This window comes from Athene noctua, chromosome 5, assembly GCF_965140245.1.
Source record: "Athene noctua chromosome 5, bAthNoc1.hap1.1, whole genome shotgun sequence".
Lineage (NCBI taxonomy): Eukaryota > Metazoa > Chordata > Aves > Strigiformes > Strigidae > Athene > Athene noctua.
The window spans coordinates 58218887-58238714 of NC_134041.1; the positions used below are offsets into that span (position 1 = coordinate 58218887).

General features: G+C 49.5%; 1 protein-coding gene across 4 annotated transcripts in view; it reads right to left on the reverse strand.

Moving 5' to 3' along the window:
* The window catches only part of AFAP1L2 (actin filament associated protein 1 like 2), a 72052-nt gene extending 56726 nt beyond the window's left edge, over positions 1–15326 (reverse strand). For all 4 annotated transcript variants that reach the window (XM_074907792.1, XM_074907791.1, XM_074907794.1 and 1 more), the window contains exon 1: positions 15218–15326. In XM_074907792.1, the coding sequence (XP_074763893.1) occupies positions 15218–15233 (16 nt within the window). In that variant the 5' untranslated portion in view covers positions 15234–15326. The remainder of the gene's footprint in view (positions 1–15217) is intronic.
* Between the last annotated feature and the right edge of the window lie 4502 nt (positions 15327–19828).

Here is a 19828-nt window from a genome sequence, read left to right on the forward strand (position 1 = left end):
TCCATCAGCCTCTCATTTGCTTATGTCACGGTCAATTTAGTTCTATCTTAATCTCCACTGACACAATCAAATGTATTCCCATTCACATCCCTGCAATATTCCTTCTTTTCCTCCACAGCTTCACTGAACTTGTTTTCCACTTTTATGCAAACTCTAATTCAAGAAACCTTGCAAGCCTCTACCAGAATCAGTGGAGCTACTCACATACTTGAAGTTAGCAGAAATACTTCAGCACTTCTGCAGATTGTTTAAAAACTCAATTACAGTGTTGATCCCACCTGAGAATACTAGTCAGACAACAGGCTAAATTCACCTAACATTTTCCTTCCCATCCTTCTTCCCCATCTTATTTATATTCACACCTACCTCCCAAATTTCAGGAGTCCAGGCATAGGCAACAAGTACAATTCCTGGCCGAGTAAGGCTCAGCCTTCTTGCCAAATCAGCACTTTGTTCAGCAGGAATACAAAGTCTGCCCTGATAAGTAACTTGAGAAAGTTGCAGGAAAGGCTGCAGCATCTACAACCACATGAGCACAGCCCCTGGCACTAAGGAGTTGAGATGAAGCAGAAGGGCACAAGTGGCAGCTTGCACAGCCTAGAGAAGGTCAGGGGGGCTAAAAGCAGCCCTCCAACACCTATGAGGACACTAACGAGAGGACACAGCTCTCCAGAGAGGTGCACAGCGGGAGAACAAGAAGTGGACAAGAAGTTGGAGCCTCATTAAAAATACATTCAACACTATTCAAGAGATCGGGATTTAGGAGAAAGATGTAATCTAAAAGAAGGATTCTCAGGCTGAAGAAATCCCCTCTGTGACAGGGGAGCTACTGTCACAGTAAGACTATTAAAAAAAAAGTGATCATCTGCTCTTCAAGCCTTCATAGAAAGAACCTGTCTCCGCAGAACTTTGAAAAATGGTGGTAGGTCCTGGAAATGCATCAGCAAAACAAGCCATGATAACAGTATGTACAAATGGAAGTTGGAAGAGAAAGATATGGTGACATCTGGAAGCTCTCAGCCCTCTCCGCTGTAGGGTGGACAGCAGGTGCCATCTCCCTCCCACACCCCCTCCCCAGGCGAAAGCACGTGTGACCCTGATCCCCTCTCCTCGAGGAAGGGATGCAATCCATCCGCCCTGTTCCATACCAGCAAGAGGTCAGCCCCTCACCTGCACACCCTGGCAGGCAGGCAGGCAGGGCTGCCCTGGCCGCTTCCCCACCAGGCGCAGGGAGCAGAGAGCCCTCCGCGCCACAGCACGGGCAGTCCCTGCCGCCTGCTGCGGGCAGCTCAGCGCCCCGCAAGGACCCTGTTTCCCTCCAACCACACTCTCTCCGCTTTCTGCTTGCAAGCCTTGAGCTTCTGAACATCTCCAAGCACAACCTCTGCACTCACACATGCACAAGCCTGACCAGCTGCACGGTGACGTTACAGGAGGACACCAGCTGCCTGCTCAGCACAGGTCGGCTGTGACACTCCTGAGAGCCAGGACAGTTTCGATTTGGTGACAGCATGCAATGTGGGCAGCTGTATCCTCAGCACGTCCCCTGGTACAGACACACTTTCTCCAGTCCTCGTATCGTAGCACCGGCTGTTCTTTGGCATCAGTGAAAACAGATTATTTTTTTATTTTTTTTTTCCATTCCAAGAAAGGAAATTATCCTACTCTTCCACCATATACATCCAATACTAATAATTTGATGCCCCTGGCTTCAGTCATATCACGTTCATAAGAGTAATGAGACCTTCCAGACCACAGAATAATCCCTGGGAGAACTGAAGCAAGTCACCTCACTGGGAATATTACACATTTAAATAGGGAGAACACCAGAAGATGCACACCTTCTGGAACATGGGATAAACTACATGACCTATCTTTTCCCTCTCTAATTTCATCACCTCTATACCTGCGTAGCTTTGGCCACCTAATCAAACTAGTATTTTATAACAAGTTCTGTCACCAGGACCTGCACATCCTCAACCCCCAAGTGAGCCTGCTTGACAGTGCTTTGCTACCCAGGGACTGGTCTCTCTGCCCAGCACGCTGCTCCTGCTTCCATTCCTGCCCAGTCTGACAAGGCAGCAAAAAGGTAACCTGATGAGAAGCTGGTAGCTGTCTGCTGGTGAGAAGGAGAACAAATGCCAGAGATGGTGCAGGCAAGGAGGTGGGATTGTAAGGCTGAGGGCTAGGCCATCCTTCTCAGCAAGAATAAGCTGTTAGATAGCAGGATACTTCACAAGGTGACTGCCAAAGAAGTCTCCACCACCTACTGCACGCAGCAGCCAAAAAGAACGAGGACATTTTCTGAGGCCCTCCTCAGGTAGATACCCAATTGTTTTAGCCTACAGAGGACAGTAGCACAGAACAAAATGTAGGTCAGTGACTGGATGTACAATAAAGCTACAGAAATAATCAACACCAGTGACATTTTCCTTTCGTACTGAGAATTGCCAACAGCTTGCTGCATTGAGCCAGATGCGTTTCACCGCATCCCCAGGATCCTGGCCACGCAGCGCTCCAACCGAATCGCACAGCTCACCCCAGGCATGTGTGCTGCAGCAGGCGCAGAGACCCAGACTGGGCCCAGCTGTGTTTATTGGGTCAGCTGCAGTGCCACAAAACACAGCTGCACTGAGCTGGGTCCGGACACCTGGCTCCAGATAAAAGCAGCTCAGTAGCAAGAAGCCGGCCATCCCTGCTCCATCCAACTGGAGCCAACCCTGTGACCGAGCGGGGTCTGACCGCATCTGCCTTCTCGTCCAGAGTGCTGCGAGCGGTGACAAAGGAGACACATCAGGTCAGGGTGAAGAGGAGGCAGCACACATGGATTATGGAGCCTGACTTATCCCAGTTTTCATCCTGGTCCCACCTCTGGCTTGAGCTTGAGCTGTGCCGCAGGAAGTCTTTCCCCTTTCTGGTTTGTCCACGTTGCTCATTATTTCTATCTCGATAGGAATGATCTCCCACACACACACAGTCCTTTCTGGCTTCAGGAAAACTCTTGGCAACCAACATCAGAAGTGTTTTTTCTCTTTTCAGAAAAGCCTCCACACTTCATTTCAGATGTTATGGTTTTCATTTTCACATAATATACACTATGACTGACGTGTCAAAGCCATCATAGTCTAAATCTTTGGGTTTTATTTCTAAACTCACTATAAAGAATTGTTCCCTGCTACTGACTGAGTCATCTCCTCTGGATCAAAGCTTCTCCTGCTCAAATTGAAACAAAACAGTTTGGCATTTGGAGTCTTTCATCTAGAAGCCAGCTCTGTCTGGGCTAAGCAGCAGCTCCCTTTACATATTCAAAATGGAATATTTTACTTCCTTTTGTCTGTACTATGGTAGAGCAGGCCGGCACATTTGGGAATAACAGACAAGAAACGAATGTATGAATGAGGGAAGACAATTGTACAATCAAGGGTTGAAAGAAAATTTCAAATTCCAACCCAGAATCTGTGATCAGCAAACTTTCAGGAGCACCATTTCAGCAGCAGCTGAAGAGACTTCAGCCCAAAGCATAAGAGAAGTTGAAGATGTTGTGGACCGACAGGGTCTGTGCTGCGGTGCAGGCTCCTCTCCCAGCTCTGCAGCCCTCAGCACCAGGGGCCGTCAGCCCTTGCTGAGGTCTCCACAGATGGTTTGGCTGAATTTTCATAAAGTGCGTTTCCAGTGTGGTAGAGCATCCTGAGCTTTCACGGTCCAAATAATTATGTCTGGAGCAAGGGTCAGCTGTGTCTGTGCTATTCACACCCGGAACCGTTAGCATTTCTGTTTGACGAAGGATTTGCCAGCTCTACATTCCTCCTCTATCACAAGTCAGCTTTTGTTATGTTAAAACTAGGTTTCTTGGCATGTCAAAGGCATATTTATCAATTGCACCAGAAATACGGTTAAGTAATGTATCAATAAAAATCAGTAAAACTTGTGGTAAACCTAATATAAATCTTAGATCCAGTCTGATCCTTGTGGTCAGCCCATTGACTATGCTGGAGTGACCCCAGAAATTAATTTGGCCCTTCTCACCTCCTCTAAATATGGGCCAGCAGACATTCATGTTTCTCAGGAAAAACAAGAACATATGCTGAAAACAGAGCATTTCCAACAAAAACCTCAGTCCAGCATGGGAACAAAAGCAAACTGCAAAGATTTTGTAGCTACTCAGGAGTGTCCATGCGAGGTGACTGACCAGAATTAAACATTATAAGAATACCTTAAAGAAAGCATCAGAGTATCTTCCAGACCTACTCATTTCTTAATGGAGACACCAAGCAGCCAACTGATGTAAGAACGCGTGATCGGGAAGTGGTACACAACAGTCCTTGGTTCTTATCCTGGGTTTGGAGTAACACTAGTTTCAGGGACAGTAAACAGCCTACGTTACCTGCAGGGATACTCCGTTTTACTGCATGCACAGCACTAACAGGACACCCTACGTATCATCTTCAAACCCTCTCACACAAGTACCCGTCTCTGTGCTCAACACCTGGCTGTGCTCCTGCTGCTCCCCGTGGCTTTGACATTCCTGTGGGATCTGTAACTGTCCACCACAAGAATAAAAGACTCACCATAGCTGAAAAGGTAATAGCAGCAAATGAAAAAAACCAGCACATAACCTTAGGGGGATGTCTTGATATTTAAGCCAAAGAATTGAAGGAAGGCTGACGTAGCTGGTCCAAAGAAACATCAAAGTTAAATCCCGTGCTGTTTACTACAGAATTTCAGCCAGAGTCAAACCTTGTCTCTGGGTGCTGCCCCAGCACCCCGGCTGTGCTCAGGCTGGGCTGAGCCCACAGACAGTGCAGCTGCCTGACTGCTGGGTGTACCGGTACCCCTTTCCAACAGCACCCCAAGGCTTCCCAGCCAGGGCATTGCCCAAAGCTCGCTGCATTCACTTCTGAGCAGTATAATAAAACTGTCGTTGCTCTTTTGGTTTAAGAGCTCCAGTGAACTATCAGAATTAAAAATAAATCATTCTGTTTTGGGGAATGCTGAGCCTCCTGGGTCTAGAAAGCATTTGTTTCTCTTCTCAGCCAGACGTGGGAAATCAGCCTTTAGGATAACGTACAGGAATTTTGATTGCCATTTCACTTCTCTCCACCCTACCAACTCCCACTTCAATTTCCAGAAATAGACCTCTTCTACCCTCAAAGAGAGCATCTGTTTGAACAACCTGATCCGAAAACTACGTTCACTGAAGTTAACTAGTGCAGAGTGCTAACAGACACAGGCTTAAAGCAACTATATCCTCGCCCAGGTCTGTTCTGCTTCATGTACTGTCATTTATGCTGGCTCAGTATAAGCCAGTGTAACCCATTTAAATAGATTTGATTGTTATTTCGGCACATACAAGTGATTAAATCAAGAGCCCACTGAGCTGACAGTGTGACTAGCTACCATGATCGAAGCGCTCAGGTGACAGAACACATTGACAGTGTCTCAATAGCTGTGGATCCGGATCGGAGACAGAATTACAATTCAGTACCCCGGAAATCAAGAGTACAGGCTAGCATAATAAATATACTTCGAGACTGATTTACAAAACTGGTGAATATTCCTAGAATCAGGCCTTAGAGTTCACACAGACTCAGATATAAGCCAAGCCACAATTGTGAGCGCTGATATGTGTCTGACATGCTTTAATCAGTTACAGGGTCTGTACAGTATTGTGTTAGGGCAACCAGTACCAAACAAGCCAATAATTCCTTTCAGCACCTGAAAGACAACCTTATTTCCAAGAAGTATCGCCTCGCTAGGGGAACAATTTCAAAGCTCTAGCTGCAGCAAATTAAACTGACACGGCGTCTAGGCAACTAGATAATATCATCAGCTAGCATTGCTCGCTGGAGAAAGCTGAAAGACACCGTGCGTGGATACACGCGCATGTATCCTGTAATACGACTGGAAGAGAGAAGATGGGATAAAGTTGAAGCAGTAATGAGAACCTGTGCTTACATGAAATAATGCATGCTTAAATCAAATAATTTACAAGTGTTGGTTTGCTAAATGGTATGGTAGCCAACTTCTGTTTTCTATCAGTAAGAAGAAATGTGACCTTTTTGGTTTCGTATTAAAGGTGAGTGCATCTCTGCTGTTAACCTCAGAGAACATTTGGCCTGCAACAAGACTGGTCCTTGTTAGCAGAAAAGGGATTATATTATTAAGTCTTCAGTGTTATAATTAAGTTATAGACAGAATCCAGTAATGCTTGATTAGGACCATCATGAGAAGTTAGTCCTCACATTTTCCTACGGTTTTCTCATAGACCAGCCAAAGGAGGTACAGACAAGAATTCGTGGGGTGAAGGTGGCAGAGCACACACAAAGTGGCTTTGCAGGGATGACTTGCTCCAGAGGTCACTGGCTTTTAGAGATACAGTGAGCGTGCATAGGCTGAGCATCACCAACAACCACATTTGGCTCAGGGAAGCAAGGCAGAAGTAAGTGGGGAGCACAAATACCAGGGTGGGGGAAAACCAAACCCACCCATGAGTCACACATGCATTTCACTGATGACTTTGCACTGCTCTGGGATACTCGTGACCATCTTTCAACAAGACAGGTGAGATTGCTGAACTCCAAAAGTGCCTGCAGCCCCATCACTAGTTACACTTACAGCCTCAGGCACCAGGTGCTACACACCTCAGATGAGGCAAACCACCCTCACCGCCTGAAAAAATTCGGGAGAAAAAGCACGTAGCCACCGTGCTGCCCAGCAGACTCAAGACCCCTGCAGCAGCAGGCAGCAGAGCAAGAGCCACCCTGCTCAGAGTGCAGCCCGCTCTTCTGTGGCCTCAGGCTGGGGGAGGATGGCTCCTGATCACAGGCAGCAGCCAGGCCTGCCTGCCTTTGCCTTGCTCCTCCATTCGGACCTAGTTCATGAGGCTTCACACATGGCTCATCTTTTAGCAAAAAGAGCTGCCTTCACCCATGCGCACACACACTGAATTCCTAACAGGGACCAAAAACCTGGCTGTGGTCGGATGAGATGGATGCAGATCCCACCCCTCAGCCCAGCTAACTATGGCAAGGTAAAGAGATCTCAGCTGTTTGTGAATTGAGCCCAGTTAGTCTAAGCAGTTCTCTTCTCAAGCAGAGCTTTATCGTACTTCAGCAGCTGCCAAGATCAAGCAATCCTATAGCAAATGTGGAACCATACAATACAACCCCAGCTCTCTGCCCAGTTTTGTATACCCCAGGGTGACGGAGAAGTCTGGAAAGTATGACAAAAATGGCAGAAGTTCCAACCATTCAAGACTACATGCCACATTTTGAGAGACTGCAATAAAACACAAAAGATCCTTGAAGACACCAGATTTAAACAGGCGACAAGACACGCTCCCCAGCCAAGCAGCAGGGGTGATGCTGCTGATGGGGCGGATGGGGCAGGTGGCCTCCAGCTGTCACAGGCTGCTGCAGAAGTCTGGCCTTGCCACATCACCACTTTTAAAGGCAGCCCCAGTTTCCATATCTGTGATATTTTACTAGCACAATTGACAGCCACCTCACTGCTGCCACTGCAGACCTGTTAGCAGTAGACACCGAAGAGCATCCTTGCATTAATTACCACTGGTTTCAGTTCATTCACAGTGGGATGTCCAGAAGTCAGAGCTCTTTGGCAGTGGCACTGAGTGGACACATGCACTGGCTTATTCCACAGAGATGACAAATCCACACTGCTATCAGAAGGCTGTGGGGCTGCAGCTGGCTTGGTTGCATTCCTCAGCAGAAGAAAGCTTCACGTTTCACACACACTTGTGGAGAGACTTTCAGCTAAAGCCACTAGTGACATCGCAAAACCTCGTGCAACTCCTGTTCTCTGTAAGCCAGTTCTTTCTTCCCAAGCCTTAATACTTGCCATGCTTTACAGTGATAAATAGCAGTGATGAGATCTGAAGAGTGACTTTGGATCGGAGATTTCTCCACAGATACCTTATCTCAGCTCACAGGAGCTTCCACACATACTCCCCTCGCCACCTGAGCTGTCTGCCTCGGAGCACACACAGGCTCCAGGAAGGAGATCCCCTCCTCACAGCAGCCCAAGATTTGCTCCTCATTAACCCAGTCCAAGAGGGAAGGGCTCAAGCCCCATCTTGAGCATGAACTGCAAGAATCTCCTGGCTCAGACCCATCTCTTTCAAAGCACTGCTGCCAAAGTATTATGCAAACTCCAGAAAGCACCCCAACTGCTTATCTGCCCACCTCTACACCCCAAACTCAGTGCTGGCTCTGGAAAGCCTAGATGCATTAATTATTAGTGAGATTGGGAATCTAAAGATATTTTTAAAAAGAATCAGTCTCTAAGTCACAAAAGCATCACCCCAGTGCTGGAGGTGGCTATTGCTCCTGGTTATCTCAGGAGGAGATTCCTACACTCAGAAATAAGAGCCCACAGGCTGAACTGCCAGCTAAGGCTTGTGGATCCCTATTTCCCAGGCTTTTTCTAAGACTTGCACTGCACTTTTATCCTAAGCAGATTCAAAGGGAAAAGAAAAGGAAAAAAAAAACATCAGAAAAATCTTTATGCAAGACAGAGAACAGTCCAACCATAGGGGGAAAACACTGGCTTTTATTAAATTGCAAGTGGCCAAGTCCGTATGTGGGAGTTTCAGTCTGATCCCATAATTCTGAGATATTTACTTCCAGACAGAGCTGTTTATAACCAAAGACAATGTTGCCATACACCAAACCATCCTCAGATGTGCTTTCTATGGAATTTTGCCCACGAAGAAGGCAATAGGTCAGTGGGGAAAGAAAGAAAAAAGTATTTTAGTGAGTCCCGACCCTCATCTTTTGAACTTCAGACCGAACAAGTGCACTTCCCAGGCCTCCCCTCTGCAGCACCCTGCTACACCGTGGGTCCTGCGCTGCCCCAGCCAACCTCCACCACGGCACCCCCACCTCTGGCAGCACGGGCCAAACCCTCCCCACTGGCAGGAATTCCCACACTCGTGCCTCCTTTAGCAACAGCTGCTCTCATGCCCACCCAGGCCCACCAGCTGCAAGTTAAACCACTCTCATCGGTTTCAGCCCCAGTTGTTCTCTTTCTCGGCTGAGGCGCAGTGGGAAGCTGGATTTGGCCCCACTGCCCAGCCCGGCAGAAGGGGTGCGTGCAGGCACAGCGCCAGCCCTGCGCTGCTGTGGCTTCTCAGAGGGCTCAGCTCTTCTGGCCACCCTTAGCAACTTGTGTTTGTTTTGGAGTTTTTTTCCTCCTAAAGCTCTGCTCCCTGGATTGAAGCAAATTTATTTTATTTTTTAAATAAATAAGAACTGTGGGTACCAGGAGATTGGCGTTTTTCTTACTGAACACTTCTAAACAGATTTTGCTTCTGTGAACTTTTACAGTCATTCCTCCAGTTCACGCAAGGTTTTACCATGCACTATAGCACACAGCAAGAAATTCCCAAATTTAACCCCTCTTCTTCAAATTGCAGCAATGAAAATACCTGCTCCCAGCTACTGCCAAAGAACTTGCCTGTTCACTGACACTTCCCCATCCACCCCCAAACCAGAGTCAAATAAGCAGTTCCAACCCAGAAACTGGCTGTGTCGGCACCTACACCAGCAGTGCCTTGGCGCAGGGCCAAGTCAGACACATCTCTGACCCACAGAGCTCTGCTGACAGTCTGCAGCACAGACTGGACCAGTCTGTCTTGTCTGCTGACCCGACAGAAAAGCACAAATGACTCAACTTCCAAGATGAAGTAAACAACAACAGACAGGCTGTCAAACTGGCTGTGTGACTGCAGGATCCCAATTTACTTGCTGGGTTTGGGTCCATGCTTTGAAGAGGAACACCTCTGTTCCAGGTGCACATGTTCTGCATCATCTTTAATCACAGATGCACCTCTGAGTTTTGGTTCCCCATGATGCCCCCTATAGCTCTGGGCTTTCAGGCTGCTATTGCCTTAAGATGCACTTCCCTGCCCCAGATGACTCCTGCCTTTCCAGAGGGTACATCTGTTTAGCATCCCTGATCTCCCCAGTCCAGGCAGGATGGTTGTGAGGAAGGCATTGGTTAGAGAGCTTGGGGTTTGGGTCCTGGATTTGCCATAAAATGTTAAGGGATTCAGCCAATTCATTTAGATCCTTCATATGGGCTCTGTGTTGAGATGGAAACATTGTGGAACAAGCATGCCATTGAGCAGGTGCCCAGAATTTAGATTTAAAAGCCTGTGGTGCTTTGGTGTGCAGCCCTGCAAAGCCTGGGCTGCCCAGTTGCCCACCGACCCTCAGTCCACTGCCACTGCTGGGAGCAGAAAAAGCCAGCCATGCTCAAAAAAAAAAAAAAAAAAAGGCACTACAAGCATTTTTGCATAGACACTCCCTGTGTTCCTGGGACGTGGGTGTTCAGTGAAAGCGATCAGTGAAAACCCCTGAACAATAAACTCATTGACATGGTATCTCTGGTCCCTGGCCGGGCACGGCACACGCAGTGCGTGCTGCGTGAAGGTACGCGGAGGAACGCAAGGGAGACTTGCCTGACACACCACTCAACACCACAAGGGAAAAGTGAGGGCTTATGCCTTGCCAGGAGCACTCCAAAAGCAGGTGCCCAAAGGCTCAAAGCTTGTGAGCACTGCTACTTTCAGGAGCAGGCTGCTGGCAATTTTGGTGGTGACACAGACGAGGCACAGACCCAGAGCAGGAGGGATACAGGGGTACTGCCCCTGCTGCCCTTTGCTGCACGGGTCCCTGCTGCTTATGGTCAGAAAGAGCAAGACCCAGTGACCATTGTGGGGGCAGCAAAAGGAGCACCCCCAGGCCTGGGAGTTACACACACAATCCAAGGGCCATTGCTGCTCCTCAAATGGGGCTGAAGCCAGCATCCACACAGCCCAACGCCCATCTGCAGGGAGCTTGTCCTGGTCTGGAGAGCACCAGAGAGGCTTGTGCGCACTTGCTACAACTCAGAGCACCCTCAGGTGCCCTGTTTACATAAGAAATGCAGTTGTGCTAGAAGAGACAGAAATATTATACTGGCACAGGTGACAGTGTGTCGGATGGACACAGCAGATGTATAATTGAGACAGGCTGTGGTTTTGGTCACAGAAAAAGGTTTCATCTAAATCTCTGCTGGGTAAATGACTCCGCACTCCTGCTGCCTATTCCCCAACAGAATCCCTTCCCATCTTCAAAACTCACCACTCTCACATGAAAGAGCCTGTATATATTATGAGGCTATGCAGGACATTAATTTTCATCTGAATTTCAAGAAGGCTCAGCCCAGCAGCTGAAAATTGTATTGGGTTTGGTACAGGGCAGTACATTGCCCTGTTTTCTCCAGTTGCCAATTACACCAAGACAATTAGCTAAACACAACAGCTGTGTTGATGCTCAGCTGAGAAGAAACCACATATGTTTGTATAGAGCCTAGATCATGTTAATATGAATCAAGCTATTTCTGACTCTGATTAACAAGCGTTTATAAAGCACCTCGGATTGTTAGGTCTTTCATTCATGTCTCTCCACTTTGCAGCTTAATCCCAAGCATATCTCCTTGTATTTGCAAGAGCTTGTTAAAAAGAACACGTGCCAAAGTCCCAAACAGACCCACACCCTTTTCCCCTCCCAGGTAAAACGTGTTAACTAGCAAGCAAACACTCTGTCTTTCTACCAAGTCCTTATTTTAATCCTTATCAACACTAAACTGTTGGCTTCTGTTAAGAAGACAACCTGTCCTCCACAGACAAACAATGCTTGTCTCCTTAGAGGAGCACTGCAAACACCAGCAATGCCCGGCAGAGCCCTGGGAGACCCTCAGATAAGAAATGCAAAGCTTGTGTCTTTGCTCAACAGAGACAGTAGAACAAGAATGCCGAACACCTTTCTTTAAAGAACCAGGCTGCAAGTCACTCTGATTTCCATTACAGAGCTCTAACACATTAAAAATACAATAATAATGTTACAAACCTCTCAAGGCTCACATCACTTGACATCTTAAACTATATGCATCAGGCTGCATCCCAGGGGAATCACCCTGACTGGGGTGACAAGGGGTTGGTCTGAGAGGACTTAACAGGGATGGCAGATAAGCAAGGGTGCCACTAACACACCCCTCAACAGTAACAGTGCATCCAGCACCTCTTCCCTTCCCAGGGGATGGAGAAGGCTGATCATGGACCAGCCACTCACATCTGACATGCGGGGCAAGGAGTAGGCAAGGAGCCATGGTGCTGCTGCAACAGGGAGTGCAAGATGGGACAGTTGTACAAACCCCATATTCAAAGGAAAAACACATAGGAAGGAGAGAGCGCACTTGCAGGGAACAGAGAAGGAGCAAGAGACGAGCAGCTCTGTCCTTGCCAATGCCCTTGTACCCACAGCTGTGGGTACAGCGACCATCCTCACTCACACCTGCCCTCTGCTCCCTGCAGGTCTCCCCTTGGGCTGCTGGGTTTCTTGCCCTTACGTCTCACATGTACTTCTGCAACCACAGGGAGAGTGGATTTTTAAACAGCATCTTCATCAATGGGAGAAGACATTCTGTGGCCTGGCAGAAAAAAACCCCCAACCTGTCTCACACCAAGATCATCCTTCAGAGCTTTAAGAGCCTAACAAGAGTCAAAAGTCTGTCTTCCTATGCAGCTGGCCTTGCATGCCCATTTGCAGAGGCTGGGAAAGGAAACCTATTCCCAGGGGAGTTTCACAATCCCTCCTTCACTTCCCTCCATGCAAGTCCAACAGCCCTCGCTCTTCCCACTCCACAGGTGCCACCCTGCCGGCCACCAGCCCCGGGCTCCCAGGCTCACACCCCACCTGGCCCTGCACGCTCCACCCAACCAGATTCCTGTGGCTGCTTCACCCTGCCTTGGGAACAGGAGGGACACCCTTGTGCCTGCCAGAGCTCAGATTAAAGCACATCCATGACCTTGTTTAAAGGAAAGAAACGCTGCTGTTTGCTGATGCTTGCAACCTTCGTTTCTTAAGTAATAGAAAAGATCCTATAGTCCAATTCCTCTTTCCAGAACACCAGTTCATTGCTCAACAGTGCTCTGAGTCCATCCACCTCTACCATTACAGGATTTCCCTGCGCAAGTGCTCTGCCTAGCTGGCAGCAAGGATGAAGACTCCCCATGGCAGCAACAGAATATCCCCACCAGAACAGGCACATATCCCCCATGCTGATTAGTAACAACTCACTTGCCTGCTTTCTCCACCTGCTCCTCAGAGCTCTCAAATCCCACAGGTTCTCCCCCAGCCCTTCCCTTTCCCTCACCAGCCCCAGGTGACTCCAGCCACCCCATCATGCTGGGGACACCTCCCACCCACCAAATGAGCTGCTGCCATCACCTGCAGCTTCCCTGCAGAGCTGGAGATGCCTCAGTACCCTCATTAATGCACACCCACTCCCACGCGCGCACATTCGTTACCAGTAACACAAAAAGGACTGGCAAGGCTCCGCAATCAGTTGCACTTGCTATTCATTACACATGTGCAGAACACATCCCCGCTGCTCTAAGGGAGCAGTGTGCATATTTAAAAAGACAATATACAAAACATAGCTGAATCTTAATGAATCTACTGCTTTGCTACTGGAACTGAATGGAATTGTACAGACCCTGCCAGAAAAAAAAAAAAAAAAAAACACAAAAAACCAACCAAAACCCAAAACCAAACCTACACAATATTTGACTTGTAATATAGCTTTTAACATCACTCTTTGCAGTATGTTACTATTTGCAGCATGCTACTATTTTTGCAGTATGTTACTACTGTGCTTATCACGCCTGGAAAGTATCAATTATAAGGAGGAAAAGGATCAAAAATGCAACAGGCAGCACAGTGCCAGCCCTGTCAGAATACTAAAGTACTTGCATAGTCAAAAAAAAAAACCAGAGTCCTGGCAAAAAATTAACTTCACACAATATGATACCTCAACATATAAAGTCCCCACTAAAGAATGATCAGGGAACAAGGGCTTTGAACAAATCTGCTGAGGCCTTACCAAACCTTGCCAGTTTGACAGTAACTAGTCCAAACGGGGTCAGGCAGGAAGGTATTTGTCTAGTACCAAGTTCCCCGCTTAAGTGTTCAAGCTCCATAAGGAGCAGTTACAGGGAGAGCCACATGTCTTCTCAACAGGTAGAACTTACTGCAGACTTATTCTGTGCTACACAAGTGCCAGATTCACCTCCCCCAGCAGAGCCTTTTACACAGGAGCAGAAATCACAAAGTTCCCACGTCCATCCGAACGTCCCATGCCCAGGCACCTCACCCCACCTCCTCCCTGCTCAGCTGGCGAGGAGCGCTGAAGTTTGCGAAGTTTCCAGGAGCTGCCCCTGGCACTACAGATGGGAGCTGAGCCATTCTCAGTGATAATCACCGAGCAGCATCACGCAGGAAGCGCCAGAGCCATTGATTGTGGGCGAATAAATGGGCCGCGGGTGACCACCAGCCCGGATGGGATCTGCCGGAGAGAAAGCAGGAAGGCTGCTCACCTACCCTCTCCCTAACCACCAAACCTCCTTCCATTTAGGAAACAGGACACTCAGTGTCGTGCTTGTTAAGCCTGAGAGGGTGGGAAGTCTATGCAGATAGAAATTTAGGGAGAAAGACAAGAGCAGGCAACGTTACCCAAATTCAGGGGCTGCCGAAAACGAAACGCGACGCTGCTTTCAAGTGGCGCAAAAAGGTCCCGATCCTCGGTCGGCGTAAAATGAGAGGTCTCTCCCGCTCCTCCCTCCCTCCCTCGCTGCCCAGTGCCCGGGCAGGCACGGGGGGACCCGGCTGCGCTGCCCCGCGCCTTCCCCGGCGCCGCCCGCCCGGCCCCACTCGCGGGGACTGGGACCCCCGGCCCCACCGGCGGAGACGGCCTCCCCCGGGGGCCGGCTCCCTGCCACACTTGCTGGCCGCCTCCTCCTCCTCCGCGGAGCTGGACCCCCGCCCTCGCCGCCCGGTCCCACCCGCGGGACAACACCCCCACCCTGCCGGAACCGAGCCCGGGCCCCCCACTCGCGGGGACCCCCTTCCCCGGAGCCGAGCCCCTGTCCCACTCTCGGGAAACATCACCGCGGCAGCTGCCCCCCGCAGCCCCCCGCCGCCGCGCTTCCCCACGCGTGGCGACAGCGAGCCGCGGGGTCCCGCCTCAGCGGGTCTGTGGGTGCGCGTGTCCCCGCAAAGACCCGTCCCCGATCTCCCCCCGCCGGGCAGGGCAGGACGGCGCTGCCCGTGCGGGGCCGCCGCGGGGCACGGACACGCGTGGGGCCCAGCCTCACCTTTGTATTTCTCCATGGGGGCTGCAGCGGGGGGAAGCCGCAGCCCGGGGACTCCTGAGGGGCTCCGCTCCGCCGCGCTCCTGCCGCCTCCTGCCCCGGCGGCGCCGGATCCCCCGGCCGGGCCGCCCCGCCCCGCCCCTCCCCGCCCTCCCGCCCTCCCCGCAGCCGCGGAGCTGGCCGGGATCGGGGCTCCGGGATGGGGAAGGGGCACCCGGGCCCGGGGTGGAGACTGGGCGCGGGGCACCGGCGCGGATCCTGCCCATCGGCGCGGGGTCCCCCTCGGGCTGCCGGTCCCCCGGGAAAAGAGCCGGGTTAGGGCCGGTGACAGGAGGAGGAGGAGGGTGCCGGGGGTGGCTCCTGGGGGCTCTGGCTGCTCGGCAGCGCCGTGCCCAGGGCGGGGATGCCCTCCGTGTTTAGGACGGTGTTTGCTCTGGCTGCAGCGGGGCTTTGGGCACATTCAGGGAAAGGCCCCGCTCCCCCGGGATAGCCCCGTGTGGTCCCGGTGGCTCCGGGCGGTCAGACCCCGGGCGGGAGCCCGCCAGCCCCCCCTGCCCCCCCCTGCCCTGCCCTGCCCTGCCCTGCCCTGCCGAGCCGGAGAGTCGCGTCCTCCCTCCACCCTCCGCGGGCCGCTGGTGCCTGTCACCCCCAGCCGCGGAGTTTGCACTCTCCAGCCGCATCCTTAAGGCTTCCCGGTAGGAGCGGCCTCCTGGAGAGAGCAGATCTCACAGGAAGATGTCCCTGTCCTCGGGTTCCGCCAACATCTTTCCTTCCTGGCTTCCACCAGAGCCACCAGGCCCAAAGCGCCCAAATAATAACAAATGGAGAAGCGGGCATCCAGTCTGTCCTCAATATAAGACACTGGTGACAACCTGTTCCCAAGGACAATATTTTGGGCACACTGCAGGAGTTTAATGCTTGTATCAATTATAAGAACATCCAAAGTTACAATAGACAAGGTACACGAGGATTGTAGAGAAAGTTTTCTCTTCAGAATTAAGCCATCAGCATGGGGACAAGAGAGCCATACCTGCCTACTACAAGGAATTTCTGGCAAGAGTTGATGCTAGATGTCTGACCTGGGTGGGCAGCTCCACTGTTCCTGTGGAAAGAGATAAAACCGCTACCTAGAAATCAACTGCTCTCCTTGGGAGCTGAAAAATAAGGAACCAGAAGTCAGCTCTGCATCATTCACCAGCGCTACATCCACTGGCTCCCTGCATGAGCATCTAGTCCTCCTTCCACGGAAGGATGAGGGTCACACCAAGCTCAGTTCTGAGTTTAATCCTCATCCCACCTCTTTGACCCTCAAGGGACTCCCAGGCTTTGGGGTCTGGGCAAAACAGCACTTGGGCCTGGCTCAGGGTTTGAAGTGTGGACAGGAAGGTGGTGGTGGGGCCTGCAATGGAAACGCACATTTTCTTGCAGAGAGCAGTAGGACAGTTAGGTGGGTTCCCCAAACCACACAGCCCTGTGCACATTGACTCTGCTCTGCAAGCCAAGCTCTTGGCCTTCCATCCACATCTAAAGAGCCTTGAGTACTCTCAAATGGTAATTTCCACATACCCATCCAAGTAATGTTGTAGGAGGAATATCGCTGTTTCTGTGTGAGAGCAGGGTCACAGTGCCAGTAAGGAGAGGGCAGTTGGACAAAGCCAATGAGAGGCTCACAGAATCCGTATTTCCCAATTCTGGGGCCTGTCAACCCACAGACCATTGACATCTGTGGTCCAAGGCAGCCTTGGGACATCTTAGTGCTGTGTATGTAGAAAAAAAAAGCAAGTCTCCATCATATGACCCTGCTTAACATTTTCCAAAAATAGCCATAAGCAGGCTCTTTCAGCTCACAAGGGAAGTGAGCAGTCAGGCTGGAAGGGCACTGTCCTGCCACTCACCGGGTTCCTGGGTGTCCCTCCTGCCCACCCCCCCAGGCTGTGGTTGAGGGGTGTGACACCTCACAGAAGATCCATGTGCCTGGTGGAACCAGAAAGTGACTCTCGACACATGGAAACTTTCCGTGTGAGAACAAGTATAGATAAAGGGTTATTGCTGCTCAAGGAAGCTGAAGCTGGAGCACGTCTCCTCTCTTGTCAGGACATAACTACTGCACAAGAAGACAGGCAAGCCAAATGCCTGAACTGTCAGATCCAGCAAGCAGATAGCAGTCTTCAATGACTGGAGAAAAAAACAGGTTAAATAAATATATCTGTCATGTATCCCTGTAGGGATACTTCTCTTGGAGCTCTTTCCAGCTACTTCTTGGCTCTAGCTTTCAAAATCAATCAGGGTAGCCCTGATCCTGCAAACTTCTGAAGTTTGCCTGTTACCTCGAAGCAGGTGAGTAGTCATTCTGAACTCAGCAAGGCTAATTAAGGATAATACCAGTTAAACAAACTAATTAAAGATGATTTGAAAGATCAAGACGTCAGATACCCGTGATTCTTGTCTTTAGGTTCCAGAGACTTCATATCCCCTGCTTGTGCCCTCCTTCCCCTCCCCAGCAGTGATAAGGATGCTCTGGAATCCCAGGAGTGCTGGTTAGGCTCATGGCAATTGCTGGGCAAGTGACAATGGGAGGAACACTAATGCCAGAGGAATACAAGTTCTTCCTGTTTGTCCCCTTCCTCTTGCAGTAGGAAGTACCTAAAATACTTTGGGATACTCTTTTTCAAACAAGCTGTTGTGTTCTGTGGTTTAATAAAACTGGGAAATACTCAGAACCTGCGTAGTGCAAGGAATTAATATTCCCAATGTTGGTGCTGAAGTCTAGATGTTTGCCATCATGTTCAGCTAGGATACCTTGGTAGAGCTTCTCAAAGCCAATAAAATAACAGACAGCTACCTGTGTACCTGTGCATTCCTTGCTTTTTTCCTGCATATTATTAATGATGACTCAGGTGTGACAAGTCTGGAGGGCCAAATTCACCCTGTTCAAGACTTTTCTATTTTTATGTGGCTGACATCCTATCCTTCAGTACAGAGGATCATACTATAGATCACATGTTTTAATGGCTTTTTGCCTGCATATTCATGTTGTATTAATCAACAGCCTGACTGCTAGTACGATTATCACCTTTGGCTAAAGTTCTCAGGTACTGTGCTGTGGCTTTCTGCCAATGTGATTCTGCTTATCTGGCCTTACATCCTGTCATTTTAGCACTCCTGCTTCCTGTGAAACAGAGAAGGAATCAAGTAAAAATTTAGAAGCCTAAACAAACTCTATAAACCATTATAATGATTTGCTAAATACTTTGTGCAGAAGCATGATTCTGATTCTCTCTTTCATCCACCGGTGATGCTAAATGCTTTTCCTTTTTCCCCAAATATTGACACTAAGCAGGTGTACATTGCTTCGTTAATATTGTTGCTGTTAGACTTGCCTTTTGCATTAGCAACGTCTTTAATATTTGTCTAAATCTTTGCTACGACTTGCTTCTCTTTGGTTGCTTTTGACTTGCTCTTCCCCTGGTTTAAGCATGACTCGAAGTTTGGTGAAGGTTATTGATCTCTACACTGTGAAAGCTGGAGGGAATCCTACCATGAGAGCTTGTGTGCAGGTGCCCTCCACCGACTTCAGGGAAGTTATGCTTGATGGAGCCTGTCAGGAGGACTCACACTTGACTTGGACTCTGCAGAGCTGCTCCCCGGAGCATTTTCTCCCAGATGTTGTTCATCTCAATTGGAGCAGTCCATAGTGGTCAGGCTTCTGCCTTTCTTCAGGGAAAATATTCCAGCTGGCAGAAGAAAGGTAGAAATTTCCTTCACACATGAAAGGTATCTGTTATTTCACAGGGATTTTCTTTCTTCCTTCCCCACAAACTTATCAAGGCTGTGAAAACGTAGTTTCAGCAAAACCAAACTCTGTCAGAAGTAAAATTAACTTGATCTTGTTAAGCTCCTGAAAGATGGGGAACCATGTCAAATACTCCATGTGTGCAGGCACCCAGAAGACAGATGGAGAAAGAAGATGGCGTGGTAGACTAGGGTTAGCAGTAAGATGTGCTCAGATCAATGGTTGCACACGAGTGCCCTCTTTTCTCCCAAATATCATCTCAAGTACCTATTTAGATAAGGATGTAACACCTCCGTGGACAGTTGTGTTCAAGCAGGCATAAAACTATTTCAGGGCAGTTGAGAGATCTGAGCAGAGGCAGGTTTTGTGACAGATGTGAGTTGAGATTAAAGCTGAGGTGTGTCCTGTGAAATACTAAGAAACAAGGAAGCCAAAGACATCTCTGGCCACAATGCTGGGCAGTAATGCTGCCATAATCTGATGGGGGGAATTACTTTTGTCTGTATGTGCATCCCTCTGAACAGCAATGAAGCCTGTGGACCTAGGGACAGCAGAGCCAGCAAAACAACGTTGCTGTCTCTGAAAGAGAGAAGTGTCTTTCTCCCTCCTCCTCCTGCTTCTGGTGAAATGATCTTTCTCTTCCTAGCATCATTTTCAGTTATTGACCCAACTTCTATGCTGAAACATTGGAAAATTTAAATGGCAGATTTTTCTCCCAGCTGAGAAAGCCAAGCTGGGTCACAGTAGACTCAGGGAAGACTGAGGTAGTACCAGGTAAATGGCAAGCACCTGCAGCTGGAGGGAAGGAGGCGACCACCTGA